At 57.8% G+C, this 16,035-nt stretch overlaps 3 protein-coding genes across 6 annotated transcripts in view; 2 read left to right on the top strand and 1 right to left on the bottom strand.

Annotated features, from left to right (window-relative positions):
* Window positions 1–4,806, top strand: part of GLYR1 (glyoxylate reductase 1 homolog) — a 35,267-nt gene extending 30,461 nt beyond the window's left edge. For all 3 annotated transcript variants that reach the window (XM_046666161.1, XM_046666160.1, XM_046666158.1), the window contains exon 16: window positions 2,651–4,806. In XM_046666161.1, coding sequence (XP_046522117.1) covers window positions 2,651–2,725 — 75 coding nt within the window. In that variant the 3' untranslated portion in view covers window positions 2,726–4,806. The remainder of the gene's footprint in view (window positions 1–2,650) is intronic.
* A 415-nt stretch (window positions 4,807–5,221) lies between these two features.
* On the top strand, window positions 5,222–11,292 carry ROGDI (rogdi atypical leucine zipper). The gene is made up of 11 exons (XM_046665328.1): window positions 5,222–5,371; window positions 5,438–5,509; window positions 6,093–6,175; window positions 6,394–6,448; window positions 7,168–7,248; window positions 8,101–8,196; window positions 9,467–9,565; window positions 9,911–10,024; window positions 10,121–10,170; window positions 10,276–10,402; window positions 10,733–11,292. Exons 1-11 carry the CDS (start codon window positions 5,327–5,329, stop codon window positions 10,769–10,771), a joined length of 861 nt encoding a protein of 286 aa, XP_046521284.1. The 5' UTR covers window positions 5,222–5,326; the 3' UTR covers window positions 10,772–11,292.
* A 350-nt stretch (window positions 11,293–11,642) lies between these two features.
* On the bottom strand, window positions 11,643–12,524 carry SMIM22 (small integral membrane protein 22). Of its 2 annotated transcripts, none has more exons than XM_046665330.1 (4): window positions 12,452–12,524; window positions 12,058–12,207; window positions 11,868–11,968; window positions 11,643–11,756 (listed from the first exon to the last, which is right to left on the bottom strand). In XM_046665330.1, exons 2-4 carry the CDS (start codon window positions 12,179–12,181, stop codon window positions 11,715–11,717), a joined length of 267 nt encoding a protein of 88 aa, XP_046521286.1. In that variant the 5' UTR covers window positions 12,182–12,207; window positions 12,452–12,524; the 3' UTR covers window positions 11,643–11,714. The 2 variants fall into 2 exon arrangements, with proteins under 2 accessions (XP_046521286.1, XP_046521287.1); XM_046665331.1 differs by having other exon boundaries at window positions 11,883–11,968.
* Between the last annotated feature and the right edge of the window lie 3,511 nt (window positions 12,525–16,035).

Raw genomic sequence — 16,035 nt, 5'->3', positions numbered from 1 at the left:
CGCTTCCTCGTTTATGGTTGCATGTCTTCTGGAAGAATTTGCTCTTTTATTATTCTGAAATAGCCCTCGATGTTTTGTCGTGAAGTCTGCTGTCTGAACTTAACACAGCTGCACTGGGCCTCTCAGCTCACTGTTCTCGTGCGTAGCTTTTTCCATCCGTTTATTTTCAACCTGTATCTTTATATTTAACTTGTTTCTTTCGTAGACTGTCTGTAATTGGAGCTTGCATCTTTATCTCTTCTGATAACATCTGCTTGTTAACTGGAGTGTTCAGTCACTAACATTTTTTCGAACGATGTATTTTAAGCACCTACACATGTACTTTTTGAAAACAGTTTTTTAGAAGTTCAACTTTCTTATCTCAACCTGATAGAAGTGTAATCTTAAAAAAAAAGCAGCTGTGCAATATTTGTCTTTATCATAGGCTTACAATAAAAACTACGTTTTGTAGAACACATAGCTTCATCTACTTTAGAAGCTGTATCTTCCGGTGCTATAAGCTGGTGTAAATTTTCATTCAAGTCAAATTCTTATAGGTCTCAAGTGGCTTGTTCCAGCAAAGAAAAAGTGAAAAAACACAGTACTACTCTTTCAGACCTGCCTTTTCATAGTTTATAATTTTCGGTTCCTGAATTCCAGGCCTTCTCTTCCTTCTCTGTCTGTCGGAACAGTTCCAAGCACTGACTTCACCCTTTCAGGTTGTGGTACAGTTTCAGCTTCCTCCTGATTGTTTCATCTGTGGGTTCTCTTGGCAGTGGAATTCCTCGTGTATTTTATCATTTTTTTGTCAATGAGCCTGTCTTTAACGGAATGGTTCTGGGTGTGGCTCGTGTTGGCAACACTTCTCTGTGAGGGGATTTCAACTTGCCTCCACCCTGACTTCGTTGGCTTAGAAACAGCCCTTTTGGTTAATTTCTCGGCAGCGCATGGCACCTTCCGGCCGGTTGGATGGTGTGAAGCTTAGGCTCTGCACCATTCGGAGCTCAGAGCTCAGGGTCCTCAGGTTAACCAGTCCGTTGACATTTGGTCTTTGTCTTGAAGTCTATGAGTGTGTTGTCGGATTCGGAGCTATCGTTTCATCATTTGATTGCTGTTTGTCCCCTCTGGCTTTTGTCTGCCTGTTCCTCCTTTTTGTCCTCTTTTGGGTTTTCTGAATATTTTTAGGATTCAGTTTTATCTGTTGACCATTGAACACGCATTGTTTTTCTTTTATCTGTGCTCCAGGGAGTGCGCGTGCATCCTTGACCTCACGGCCTCCTTAGAGTTCATAGTGGACCTCTTCAAGTGAAACCCAGATCCCTGTACCTCTCTCCCTCCAAGGCAGGCCTTCTCCTGGGCATGCTGACGTGTGCTGTGGGGGCTGTCCTGTGCACTGCAGGATGTGCAGCAGCATCCCTGTCCTCTCCCTGCTAGCGGCCAGCAGCAACCCCCTGGTTGACGGGCGCTGTCTCCAGACATTACCGTGTGTGCCCTGGGGCAGCATCACCACAGGCTGAGAACTCCTGCTATGGGGTACCGGGCTCCTGTGGGCTACATCTGCTTTTGTTTTAAAGCCAGCAGAGAAGGTTGGAATGTTTTACTGAAGTAGTCATATGTGTATTAAAGAAATTAAGAGAGAAATAATTTTCTATTTCTCTAATCTACTGTTTCCAGTGCTCTCTATCCCTTTGTGAAGAATTGCATTTCTCTCTGGTGTTTCCTTTCAGCCGGAAGAACTTGCTTTAGCATTTCCTGTAACGCAGGTCTGCTGGCCACATTAGTTGTCTTTTATCTGAAAAGGTCTTTATTTAGCCTTCATTCTGAGTTGACAGCTACACCTGAGCGGTAATGGATACTCAGTCATGGTGGCTCTGACTGGACTATGTTTTAAAAAAGAAAAAAAACACAGTGGGCCGTGTGGGAGGAGCCTCGTGTCCAGCTGCGTGTCCTTGGCATGACTGGAAGCCACACTGCCCTTGTTGAACAATGGCTCTCTTGTTCTTTTCACACTCTTTCATACTCACCTGGTATCTCTGGGGTGGCTGTTAATTGCCAAGCACTGTTCCAGGTGCTGGGCACACCCTGGAGCAGTCCCTTCCCTTCCTGGCAGGGCTTACATGTTAGCAGGAGGACGCACAAATCAGCACATAAGTATTTAAACAAGTAAGAATTTCAGAAGGTTAGAAATACGAATAAAATAGAACGGTAAAGAGAGAAAGGGGGTGGGGTAAAGGGGTGCGGCCGCCGCTTTAGATGGGGGGTCGGGAAAGGCCCCTGAGCTGACTGGGAAGGAGCCAGCCGTGCAGAGGAAGAGTAAGGACAGCACGGCCCAGAGAATAACATGGGAACTCCTTGGAGGGTTGTCAGCAGAAAGGGACACGATTATAATCTCTAACACTGCTGAGCCCCGCCTCTGGGCACTTTGCATCTCTCCCTCCATTTCATCCTCCCGCTAACCCTATTACCTTCTCCATAATAGCCAGAAGTGGCAGCGGAGGCACAGAGAAACTGAGGCACTCAGCCCAAGGTCAGGCCTGTCAGGGAGGGACCAGACAGCCTGGACTCCCAAAGTGGCCTGCCTAACCCCATCTAGAACTGCCTCCAGGAAGCAGATTCATGTCTTCACGTCACTTCTGTGGCCAGAGACTGAGCCTATCTCGTTTTCTTCTAGGTGTACAAAAGAGCCAAGGCGCTGGACCAGTCTGACAACGACATGTCTGCCGTGTACCGAGCCTATATACACTAAGCCCTCGACACCCCTCCCTGGCCCCCTATCTTCCTTCTGACCCCCTCTTCCTCACATGGGATTGGGGTCCTGGGACTTAGCTCTGGACCAGTCCTCCTGTCTCCATCTCCTTTTATACAGACTTTTGAGACTCGCCATCAGCACAGCACACAGCATCACTCTTCCCCTGGAGGTCCTGGGGAGGGGAGGGGTGTCAGCAGGATCGGCCTGTGGGAAAGCTCTTGAGCTGGGCACTGGCCCCCGGACTAGGTGGCTGTGTGTTCACACACACGTGCACACACACACACACACATACACCACTGGCTCTCGCCCCAGGATAGAAGCTGCCCAGAAACTGCTGCCTGGCTTTTTGTTTTTCTCCTTCCAAGCTTATTTTCTCTCGGACCCCTTCCAGTCGAGCAACTAGAGTCAGCAGTGAGAACTGGAAGCCTTCCCACTGCTTCCCTCCAAGCGAAGAGGCTGCGGCCAAGTCCACGTCCCCACTGGGTCCCCCGCAGAGAGAGCCTCTGGGCCACGAGGAGCCAGCACAGCCTCTAAACGGAGGGTCCCGTGGGCCCTCCAACCTCAGGTGACCAGCTGATGAGGAGTGTCAGGTTTAAACTACCAACATGCAACCAACTCTCCATAAATGCCTTTGTGAACTGGAAAGAGATTGGCACAGTCAGAGAACACAGGGCTCTGCTTTCCAGGGAGAGAGCAGTCAGCCCGTAGGTGAGCCTCACAGAAGCCTGCTCTCCTTGCTGCTCTTCAGCACCCGTCCCAGAAGCCACCGTCACTGCGGAGCCCTGGGCTGTGATCAGACTTGCGCGCATGGTGTAGGGGGAGCTCACTCCTCACTAGGCTGTTTTAGTGTTTGGATTTGCATTCCAGCCCTTGGGAAGGGGGTCCTGAGGGCCACCAGTGAGGATTGAAGAGGGCAGGGGCGTGGGGTTCCTTCCTGTTTCCGTTATGCCACAGACTCTTCGCCTGGTTCTGAAGAGCCACTGACCCGGCTCCCCTCGAAGCAGTCCCACCTTCTCCAGCCTGCCCCTGCACATGTCCCCCGCATGCCCACCTCTCTCCATTCTCCTCCCTTCCCCTTTTCTTTCCACGGAGACAGTATTTCTTCCTGTCTGTGTCCCTTCTTTGGCCCAGACCCAGCCTGACCAACGATGACCATTTCTTAGGCTCAGCTCTTGAAACAGGAACGAGTGTCTTCACTTCAGCCAGCAGCATGGTCTTCGGTGCTTCCAGGGCCCCAGGCTCTGTCGAGAGGGAAGAGGAGAACTGGGCCTGACCGAGCCTGAACTAGCTGACCCTCAGAGGTGGATCTAAGACATCCCCGAGGCCCTAGCATTTCTCCTTGGATAGGGGACCAGAGGGGCTTGGAATGTGGCATGAGAACAAGGAGAAGTTGCCTGCAGGATGTCGGTGCTCTCCCTCTGCATGGGCTGGATTTTCCAAAGTCACACTTTGCAGAAGGTCAGCGATTATAGTGAATATATAATGGTAGATGTATAGTGAGGTGGCCGCGCTGGTGTGGGCCCCTCCCCCTGACACTGCTCAGAACCCAGGTTAGGGGATCTCAGAAGACGTGGGGGGAGGGCAGGGAAGATGCCTGTGGGTTTTTTGGCACAGTTAATTTCACTGGGATTTTGAATTCTTTTATGTCTAAACACAAAGCCTGTTCTAGTCCTAGCCGGACACTGGGGGTGGGGGTGGGGAAGATGCTGTAATGAAACTGGTTAGTCAATGTTGTCTTAATATTGTTGACAATTCTGTAAAGTTCCTTTTTATGAATATTTCTGTTTAAGCTATTTCACCTTTGTTTTGAAATCCTTCCCTTTTAAGGAGAAAATGTGACACTTGTGAAAAAGCTTGTAAGAAAGCCCCTCCTCACTCCTTTTTTTTCCTTTGAACTCCCTTTCAATGACAAATCTTCTAGTTAATTAAGGTTGTGAATTTTTATTTTTGCTTTGTTTTTAATGAACATTTGTCTTTCAGAATAGGATTGTGTGATAATGTTTAAATGGCAAAAACAAAACATGATTTTGTGCAATTAACAAAAAGCTACTGCAAGCGAAATAAAACGTTTCTTGGTAACACAACTGTGAATGAATGCCTTGGCGGCCCAGGGAGGAGCGGGCCGGGGCCGGGGCCGGGGCGGCGGCGGCGCCAGCACGGTCGGGTCCACTGGATCCTCCCGGACCGAAGGAACGCTCGGGCCGCCGGCGGGGACAGACGGCCCCGTCGGCCAATCAATGGGTGCGGTTGGAGCGGGGCGCCCTATCAGAGCCAAGGAGGGGCGGGACGAGCGGACGCCGCGCCCCAGCGCTCAGTGCTGGTGGCTGCGCCAGCGGCGTCTCGGGCGAGCCGGCGCGGGCGGGTTCGCGCAGCCGCCACCCGCGTCTCAGGGCGCCCGCAGTCTCGTGACCGGGGGCGGGGCGGGCGCCCGCTTAGCCAATCGGCGGTGGGGGCAGGTAACCGGGAGCGGGGCGTGCGTCCACTCAGCCAATCGGCGGTTGGGGGTGGGCCCGGGCGCCGCCGCGGACGGTCGGCGGGCAGACCAAGCGACCAGCGGTGGGCAGGCCGGTGACGGTCGCTGGGCGGCGGGCGGCGGCGATGGCGACGGCGATGGCAGCGACGGCGGCGGAGCGGGCGGTGCTGGTGAGGCGCGCGGGCCGGGCGGGGGGCGGCGGGCCCGGGCGGCTGACAGCAGGCCTGTCCCCGCAGGAGGAGGAGTTCCGCTGGCTGCTGCACGACGAGGTGCACGCCGTGCTCCGGCAGCTGCAGGACATCCTCAAGGTAACGCGCCCCACGCGGGCCGGGCGCCTGCCCGCGGTGGGCTTGGAGTCCAGTCGGGGGCCGGCAGATAATGACCCAGTTCCGCCAGCAGCTGCGTGAGCGCGTTGGGCCTGCTTCGAGCCTGGGGTCCGGGGGGGCTTCCTTCGGAGCTGTGACATTTAGCCTCAGCTCTGAAGGACTGTGACCTCTGCCAAGTGCTCAGCCTCCTTGGGCCTCTCTTTTGCCCAAAGGAGATAACAGTAGCGGGCTCCCAGGGCTGCTGTGAAGATAAGTAAGCCAGTCCGCTCACACAAACGTCCAGGCAGTGCCCGATATGGCCCGAATTGCGGTTTACCGTGACTGCTGCCCTTCCCGACTCTGCTCCCCACACCCCAGCACCTGAACCGAGCCGGGCGGGTCTCTCTCGGTTCTGTATCCCCGTTTTGAGCACACCATAGGCTCCCAGGGAATGTGGAAGGAGCAGGTGTCGGCCCAGGCAGGACCTGAAACTCAGGCTGGGGTGAGGGGCCCTGGGAGCGGGGCTTCTGGAAGGAACGCTGGGATGGGTGGGGTGAACTTCTCCCCACTCCCCTCTGCCCCTCAGGAGGCATCTCTCCGATTCACTCTGCCAGGCTCAGGCACCGAGGGGCCTGCCAAGCAGGAGAACTACATCCTAGGCACCTGCGGGTGAGCCCGGGCTGGGCGGAAACCCCGGGGATGGGCTCCTTGGGAGGGGGGACGCCTGGGATACCCTCTAGGAGAGGGGGCCCCTCCAGAGGGTGTGCATTGGGACAGGTGGTGGGACAGGCTGGGCCATCCTGTGACAGCCAGGGGCAGCCTGCTGGGAGAGCCGGGTGGCAGGAGGGAGCAGCCACAGGCGCCACTCTGACTCCCGCGTATTGTAGCACAGACCAGGTGAAGGGGGTGCTGACTCTGCAAGGGGACGCGCTGAGCCAGGCGGTGAGTCCCCCAGCCCTTCTCCCCTTCCCATATGCTGCTGGAGGAGCCGGTGGGGAAGAGCATGGAGGCCTCCTGCTTATCCCACCTCTGCCACTGGCTACCTGTGTGACTCCGGGCAGGATCCTTGACCTCTCTGGGCCTTGGTTTCCTCGTCTGTAAAATGACAACAACCCCTGTAACCTCCTCATGGGATTGGTATGTGGCTTCAGGGAGAGGCAGGGGGCTGCTTTGCACACAGCTGGGAGGGAGTCTGAGCCCAGTGAAGCATGGGCATTGGCAGGATTAGGCTGGCCCCAGATCAAGGTGGAATCAGCCAACATCTGAGCTCCATCTGCACCCGACCCTGTGCCAGGCGCCAAGGCGCGGGGGGAGGTCCCTCTCGTCCGTGGGTGGGCGTTCAGTCTGTTGGCTTGTACAGGTGTCTGCTCTTTGCCCACAGTCACACGCCTCCTCCCAGCCGAGGCCACCTTCCCGTTTCTCAGTCTCTTTTCCCTTTCATTTCTTTGTGCTTCCTCTTGGGCCTGAGTTCCTGTTTCCTGACCTCCTTGTTCACCCCTCAACGGCCAAGGTGTTGAGAGACCTTGTGCCCTACGGAGTGGCTGGGGTCTGAGCCACCGCACACGCCTGGTGACTGCCCCTGGCCCCAGAGCTGAGTGGCCGGAAGCAGGAGGGCGTCCCTCTACCTGGCTTATCCCACTCTTGTCACCCCGCTCCGTCAGGATGTGAACCTGAAGATGCCTCGCAACAACCAGCTGCTGCACTTTGCCTTCCGTGAGGACAAGCAGTGGAAGCTGCAGCAGGTGACCGGGCCCCTGCCCAGCCAGGGCTCAGGCCACAAGGGCAGGCAGTGGCACGCCCTGGCGGCACTGAGGCCTCCCGGCGCTGGCGGCCATGGGGATCTGCAGCCACAGCAAGCCCGGGAGGTGGTTTCCCAGCAGTGAAGCTGGAGCAGACTGGACAGACGGTGCCTGGGGCTCCAGAGCCTTGCCTGGTGCGAGGTGGAGCACTTGTCCTGTCTGTAGGCCCCCAGGCCCCAGTGGGAACCGCAGTGGTCCCCTGAACAAGGCAGTGCCCTGCCCAGAGCCTCCAGGGGCTTCCCATGGCTCTTGGGGACCAAGTCCACGCTCCCTACCAGCTTCTGTGTGATTGGACCCCGGCCTCTCCCCCTGTGCCCCCCTCTCCCTGGCTACCAGCTGTGGCCACCTCAGGGTCTCTGCTCGTCCCTCTGCCAGGAGTCCTCTCTCTGGCTCTTCTCCTCACATGGGTGATGCTCAAGAGTTGCCTCCCTGGAGGTCACCCCACCCTTCCTCTGGGACCCTCTGTGCTTCCTTGGGCAAGTCTAGCAGTCAGGGGTCACCTTGTGTCTTTATTCCGTTACCCTCCGTCTCGCCTTTAGAAGGTGATCTACGTGAGGCCGGGGACCAAGCCTGCCCGTGGAGGGCAGCACCCAGCCAGGGCCCGGCCCTTGGAGGGCACAGAGCTGACGGCTGTGGGGGAAGGGTTGGATGAGGGCCAGGCAGGCAGCACCCACCCCTCCCCTCTGAGGATGACGCCCCTTGGGGTGGGGGCCCAGTGACTGTGGCTGCTCTGAGGCTGGTACCTGTCCCTGCCAAGGCCCAGCCCCCTGACCACATGGTGGGCGCTGTTTTCAGATCCAGGACGCCAGGAACCACGTGAGCCAAGCCATTTACCTCCTCACCAACCGGGATGAGAGTTACCAGTTCAGGACGGGAGCAGAGGTCCTCAAGGTGAGCTGCCCACTGGGAGAGGGGAGCCAGCTTCCCCATCCCTGGCCCTGACCCCAACCCCGACCCAGCCCCTGGAGAGCTCTGCCCCCACATCGTCAGGCATCACCGATGGTTGACCCTTCACCTGTCAGTGTACACATGTCTATCCAGCCAGTCAGGTGGTCACAGCCCATATTCCAGCACCACACCTGGGTTCTGATCCCAGGGCCTCCACTGCGAGCTGTGCAACCTCAAGTCACTTGCTTAGCACTCTGTGCCTCAGTTTTCCTATCTGGAAAAAGGAGACAAGCTTAGTAACTTCTGATTGTGAAAATATGGGTAAAGCAGCCCCTAGTGAGTGCTCAGGAAACAGTAGTGGCTAGTGGTAGTACCAGTAGTGGGACAAACCTTTGTAATAACAAAGTGAATTCCCATGGCCCAGTTGGAGGAGCTGAGCCCCGATGCCCCAGACTCATGCTTTAGCCCTGCTCCTGACTTGCTGTGTGTCCTCAGGTAGCTCACCTACCCTCTCTGGAACTCTGGTTCCTCCTATGAAAACTTGGAACTAAATGGATTAAGGTCCCTCCCAGACCTGTGACCGCCCTGGGATTAGGAGGGGCAGCCCCAGGCCTCCACCCAACAGTCCTGCCTTTCCCGGCAGCCAGGCCACCCTGCCGCGAATGGCAATAGCTGGAAGCATTGGGCGCTCGGGCTCCAAGCTAGGGCTTTGCTCTTTGGCAAAGGGAAAGGGATGAGTTCCAGAAGGTTCCACTGTTCACTTACCCCTTCCAAGCATCAGTTTCCTCACCTGTGAAAATGGGCCTGGTGCTCACCTTACTCAACTCAGCCATCCCATTGCCTCCTCCAGGAAGCCCTCCCTGGCCCCTTAGACCCAAGCTGGGTTAGGGCTCCTTCTTCTAAGCTCCTTCGCTGCCTTTGCCCCCATCCACAAAGCCCTCCTGCTCCTGGGCCTAACTCCCTGGCCCTCCCCTTCTCCATTGGACCAGCACCCAGGATCCCGTGCAATAGAACCTTCTGGATGGGTGCAGGCTCCAGGGTGTCATCACCAGTGCAGACGCCCTGCCCCACACCCCAGCTGGAGCCCAATTGCCTGCATCTTTAATGAGCTCCCCCTCTGCTTTGGGGGTTCAGGCCCTGAGACCGTGCCCACCCAGGGCAGGAGCAGGGAGCTCCCCTAACCTTGTTGCTCCCTGATGCTGGGGGGGGTGGGGGTGGGTGTGGGCCCAGGCCCCCCTCCCCCGAAGCAGCTGTGACCAGCCCCTCCCCACAGCTGATGGACGCCGTGATGCTGCAGCTGACCCGAGCCCGCAACCGCCTCACCACCCCGGCCACCCTGACCCTGCCAGAGATCGCCGCCAGTGGCCTCACGGTCAGTGCCCTGAGCCAGCCCCTGCTCCGAGACGGGGGTCCCCGCACTGGTGCCTGGCTTGCCCCTGGGAGGGACACGGGTGCCAAGGGCTCCTGGAAGCCCCAAGTCATCCTGGTTCGGAGTGCTATGTTTATGCACAGTTTTCTGGGATGCGGTCCTTGGCTTCTGTCTTGTGTCCCCCAGATGTCGTCACCCCTCGTTTGGGTCAGTTGTTCCCAAGCCCAGCAGTACCTGGGGAGAGTCTGGAAGCCCCAATCCATGGGATGGGGACTGGCGTCCTCCCAGGTGATTCTGGGGGTGTGCCTGCCCGGCCCTCATCCTGTGCTTGCCTGGCCCTCCCCACAGCGGATGTTTGCCCCTGCCCTGCCCTCCGACCTGCTGGTCAACGTCTACGTTAACCTCAACAAGCTCTGCCTCACCGTGTACCAGCTGCACGCCCTGCAGCCCAACTCCACCAAGGTGAGCCGGCCCTGCGGGGCCGGCCCCTGCCCTCCCGGCCTCCGCCCTCCGCCCCCCAGCCCCCAGCCTCACTGGGCCTGGTGCTCTTCTGCCTAGAACTTCCGCCCGGCTGGAGGCGCCGTGCTCCACAGCCCCGGGGCCATGTTGTAAGTATGCCGGCCCCTCCCCACCCCGACCCTCTGCACCTCGCGGGCTAGGGGGGGCAGGCTGGCCGGCCGCCCGCCCTCGGAGACCTTGCCCTCTTCCCCCAGCGAGTGGGGGGCACAGCGTCTGGAGGTGGGCCACGTGCACAAGGTGGAGTGCGTGATCCCGTGGCTCAACGACGCCCTCGTCTTCTTCACCGTCTCCCTGCAGCTCTGCCAGCAGCTCAAGGATAAGGTGGGGACACTGGGGGCTTCAGGTGGGGCCCGGGTCCCGCGCCCAGACAGACTGGAGCAGCCAGGCGGCAGGCTGCTCAGCCCCTTCATTCTGGGGGGAGTCCATGGGCCCCTGTCGTGACTCCAACACCCCAAATCTGGAGGCCCCTTGTGCCCTCCACGCACACACACCTGGCAGATAGATGCGCCACAGCGTTGCTGGGCAACAGTACCCTCTCCCTGGCACATCGCCCTTGGGTGACCTTGAATCTCCCCTGGGTCACGGAGGGTACAGCAGGGGCCAGGCCCCCCAGCGCCACTCACTATGTCCCCCACCTCCCGCCCTCCCCAGATCTCCGTGTTCTCCAGCTACTGGAGCTACAGGTCCTGAGCAGAGCACCCCAGGACCCCCGTCCCCCTGGGAAATGGCCCCTGCCAGGGGTGCCCATCCCCCCACTCCCCCACCCCCCTGTCGGAGCACTGGCTAAAGCCGGGCCCTGCAGGCTATTTATTTCCCTCTTCGCCCATCTTGCCCATCACGTGTGCACAGATGGGAATGACCAGTGGACATGCTAGAAGGAAGGAGCCGGCTTGCTTTTTGCTTGGGATGGGAGCGTCAGGAGGGCAGCCGGAGGTGGAATGTGAGGTGACCCACATTCCAGGCCCTAAAGCAGGAACCTTTAGACTCAGGGTGGGGCCAGGCCTTGGGCTCCTTCCTCCTCGCTCCACTGCCTGCCCAGCTGCCCCGGGAGGGATGGTGAGGGGTGTGGTGGCCCTAAGCTGTGAGCGGGAAGGAAGGAGGAGGAATGGGCAGACAGAAGCCCCCGCCAGGAGCTGGGGCACTCTGACTGTGTTGCTCAGCCACCATGATGGGGCCTCCAAGAAATAAAGATCATCCGACTTTGCCTGGAACCCCTGTGTCTGTCTGTCTGAGTGGGGACCAGCCTGGGGGGCCCTGATGGTCAGGAGCCAGGTGGAGGACCAGTGTCTGAGCGCCTGGGCTCCCCACGCCACCTGTGAGGGGGTCCCGGCTGCCGAGGGCCCAGCAGGATGGTGACAGGGCCAGGCCAGAGATTCAGGCCCAGGTCTGAGCCCAGCTTCCCCTCTCCCTGGGCAGATGATGAGGGGCCTCCCGCAGGTTGCTTCGGGCCTCCTGGTGACAGTCTTGCCCGCCGAGGCTGGAGGGCCCCGGTGGGCACCTAGGTGAAGCGGTGCCGCGCTGTCCCCCTGCAGGACGCTCAGAACACACTGCAGACTCAGGCTCTGGGCAAACAAGCCATTGTTACTGTTGCCCCGGGGGACACACAGGCAGAGGGGCTGGGGGACTCGCTGTGTCAGGGTTCCAGGGCCAAGTTATCCACTCCCCTGCGGCTTTCCTGCAAGAGAGGCACAGGGGGGCCGGTGGCTTCACTCCATCGTGGTTCCCAGCCGCCCCCTCCGCAGGAGGCCCAGCGCCCTCCCACCGCCCCATCCCCCGCCGAGCTCACCTTCTTGGGGCTCACCTTCTGGGATCTGGGGGGGCCACGGCTGCAGCAGGTGCAGCAGCAGCAGTGGATGCCAGCAAGCAGCAGCAGCAGGAGCACGGCGCCTGGGGCGGGACGAGTGTCCAGATAAGACCCTGGGCCACGCCCGGGGCTGGGAGGCTGATGGGGGACCGGAGGCCAAGGCCACACTCACTGATGAAGACGAGGAGGATGATGAAGGCAGCGGTGTCCCACTTGGACTGGAACGGCTGGCGGCTCCTCAGTTTCCCCAGCACTTCCTGTGCTGTGGTCTCCAGGTCCTCCACCGACAAGCCCATCTCAGCTGGAGGGTCCTGGGTGCCACCTACCCCGGCCCCCCCCCAGAGGGCCCTCTCAGATCCTGGGCTCCTCCGGGGCTGGGCCACATCCAGGCCTCCCGCAGTGCAGCCCTGCCTCTGCGGGCTCCCCGCACCACCCCTCCGGGCCCCAGCCCCTGCCCCAGCCTCTCTTTCCTTCCTCTCCTTGCCCAGCCCTTCTGCTCTCCACCGTGACCCTGGCCTGGGCAGCCCCCTCCCCTCCCTTTCACCCCAGCAGCCCTACTCCCAGACCTCCAGCTGCCTCGAGCTCCCCCAGCCAGGCAGGTCCTAGGTCCTGGGAGCGCAGACTACTTCCTGCTTCCGGATCGACACCACCTGAGGCCTTGGCAACCAGCTCCACCCCTCCCCATGGCCAGCCTGGGGCTGCCAGAGCTCAGCCTCTGGCCTCCTCCCAACAGAAACAGGCACCATGGGACCCGGGGAGGAGGCCACCGGCCTGTCGGCCTCTTCGTTCCAGGGATTTTTCACTTTTTCTCGACAGACCAGACAAGCAGCCTGGGGACACTTTGGGCCCTTGGCGTCTGTTGACTCCATGAATGAAGGAAAGACAGAGAAAAAGAGAGAATAGAGGGAGGGAGGAAGGGAGGTGGAGGGAGAGAGGTAGAAAAGCAGAAAGGAAGGGAGGCGAGGGGAGGGAGAGGTTGTTTCCTTGCACCTCGCTTCCTCGGGCAGCTCGGGCGTGCTGGCATCATGGTAGCCGTCTCTTGGGTCCTTATTCTCTCTTTTCTGTTCCTCGCAATAACCCTTACGAGACAGTGGTTTGCCGTCTCTCAAATGAGCTCTTTCCCCAGAACTTGGGGCCTGGGGCGGCTGACCCTGCCAGCGAGGTCACTGTCCCTCCTCCCTTCTTTCAGAGCGCAGACGTGTATCCAGGCACCCCAGGGGCCAGAGACTGTGCTCAGAGCCTGAGGTTGGCTGTAAAGCAGGTGGACGCCGTTTCTTGTTCTTGTGCTTATGGTCCAGTGAGGAAGAGCAGGTCAGCCAACGTCAGGCTGTGCGCCCATCACTGTGCGTTATGTACACATGCATCGCTCTATGTATATACATACATCTGCCTGGCCATCCTAACGTGGGTATTACTGCTATTCCCATTTTACAGATGTGAGAACAGGCCGTGAGAAGTTCAGCGACTAGCTCAGGTCACACTTCTAATGTATTCATTTCCTGTTGTTGCTGAAACATACACCACAGACTTAGTGGCTTAAAATAACACAGATTTATTATCTTTACGGTTCTGGAGGTCAGAGTCTGAAATGCATCGGCAGTGCTTTGTTCCTTCTGAAGGCTCCTGGCTGAAGGCATTCCTTGCCTTTTCCAGCTTCTAGAGGCCACTGACATTCCTCGGCTCATGCCCCACCCCCATCCCTTCCAGTTTTGCTTCCATGCTCACATCCTCTCTGACTCTGACCCTCCTGCCGCCCACTTATACATTGGCTCACAGGATAATCTCCCCATCAAAATCCTCGATCACATCTGCAAAGTCCCTTTTGCCGTGTAAGGTGACATATTCGCAGGTCCCAGGGACCAGGATGAAAACATCTTTGGGGGCCATGATTCTGCCAACCACACCCAGCGAGCAGAGAAGCCAGAATGGGGACTCAGGCATTCAGGCCCCAGAGTTCTTGACCACCTTGTGATAGGGTCTCCTGTGCTGGGATCCCCATCTTACACCCCACATCCCCTCCGTCCCATTCTGAGATCTCAGGTTCCTGGTTCAGAGAGAGGGTAGTTTTGAAATGACTGGAGTGTTCTCTTGCAAAAAGGAGGGGAGGTGAGTGCAGCCACTGTGGAAAACAGTCTGGCAGTCCTCTAAAAGTTACACATAGTGTCGTCGTATGACCTAGCAACTCCATTCCTAGGTATATACCCAAGAGAATTGAAAACAGGGACTCAAAGGCTTGTACCCATGTTTATAGCAGCACTTTCGCAATAGCCAAAAGGTGGAAACATCCCAGTGTCCATCAACTGAAGAATGGATAGACACAATGTGGTCCCTCCAGACAATGGAGTATTATTCAGCCACAAAAAGGAGTGAAGCGCTGATATGTGCTTCAAAGCACGTGAACCTTGAAAATGATGCTCAGGGAAAGAGGCGAGACACAAAAGGCCACATGGTGCACGATTCCACTTCCATGAAACGTCCACAACAGGCGCATCCATAGACGCAGGAAGGAGATCGTGGTCTCCAGGGGCTGGGGGATGGAGCGAGTGCTTAGTGGTTAAGGGGTTCCCTTTTGGGGTGATGAACGTGTCTAGGAACTAGAGAGAGGTGGTGGTTTTTTGCCATCGTGAATGTGCTAAATGCCCCTGACCTGTTCACTTTCAAATGGCTAATGGTTAGTTTTATGTTATGTGAATTTTACCTCCGTTGAAAAAAAAAGTGGGAGGAGAGTCAACAACTGTGGTCCCTGACCCCCAGCTTGGCCTGGCTTGACCTGACAGAAGGTCCACGGTCACCTCCTCTCCCTGCTGAACCTCAGCCTTCCTGTCCAGCCCCCCGGGTGCCTTGTTTCTTGTTTGTCATTCCCATCATGAAAGTAAGACCCCCTCATTAAAGAAAATCTGGGAAACCCCGAGTTGTTACAAGTTGTTACAAGTTGTCCGCGCAGAGCCCAGACCCAAGCAGAGCAATGATGGGGAGGAGGCTGTGGCAGGACACATTTTAGGCTGGTCAGACCCCAAGACTCAGATCCTGTTCCCAGCCTTTAACACCCACGAGTGTGTAACCTGGGGCACGGTCCCTGACCCCTCTCTGCCTCAGTTTCTCCATGTATAAAGTGGGTGTGTGCACAGTATCCACCTCCTAGGGGTGTTGTGAGGATTGAGTGGAGTAATCGACATAAACGCCTCCTTAGCACAGCTAAACACACTGGAAACTGTGCACTAAATGGCCGTGTATTACTCTCGCCCAATTTGTGGGTGTGAGTTGTCCAGCCTTTTATTTTTGTCGCTGTCAGGCTCACCCGCCCTCCTCATGCCCCGCAGATCACTTTCCCCTCGGCTCTTCCCGGCCAACATGGCCAAGAGCACCTTGCAAACGACCACTGCTTTCCGCAGACCTGACCCCCCTGGTTCACAGCATGGGCACCCACGGAGGCCCCCCTCCCCCCGGTATTTCAGAGTCCCACAACGCTCACATGTGGTGGTCTGCCTGGAGGACGTGTGTTCTCTGCAGAAAGCCCGCTTTCCTTAGGGGACATTCCCAGAGTCGGAGTCTGCTCCCGTTCCAGGTCACTCACGAGGGCCAGGCGTTGTTCGGTCATCCGCACATAACGCTCTCGTTTGCTTTGATGAGGGGGCCAGCCTCGCTGCGTCCCTCAGGAGCTGTGCAGCTGTGGCTTGAGAGATCTCTCTGTCGGGGGTGGAACCGTGTTCTGGGTCAGGCTTTGCCCGTCTCCCCACCCCGAGCCCTGCCCAGCCCCACACCCAGCCCCCAACCCTAGAAAGTGAAGTCTAAGCCTCTGTGGTCAGGTGTGTAGAAGGTGGGGAGTGGAAGAGCAGGGGTCGGGCGGGACAGACGCTGGTCGAGGCTCAGGACAGTTGAAGACAGTGGACCGGGGTGGAGCTGGTGGGTCCCGGTGGGCCAAGCAGGGTTGGCAAACCACTGCCTGCTTTTGTAGATACATTTCCTGGCACGCAGCCTCAACCGTCCGTTTACTTGTCTGGGGCTGCTTTCACACTGCAACGGCGGAGCTGAAGAGTAGTTGCAACAGAGATCTTATGATCTGCAAAGTTTAAAGTCTGTACTCTCCAGCCTTTTACAGAAAACATTTGCCAACATCTGAGACAGGATTGCCTAGGGCTTGCAAACTCAG

Source organism: Equus quagga, chromosome 7 (assembly GCF_021613505.1).
Source record: "Equus quagga isolate Etosha38 chromosome 7, UCLA_HA_Equagga_1.0, whole genome shotgun sequence".
Taxonomy (NCBI): Eukaryota; Metazoa; Chordata; class Mammalia; order Perissodactyla; family Equidae; genus Equus; species Equus quagga.
This window is presented reverse-complemented; position numbering and strand designations above follow the sequence as displayed.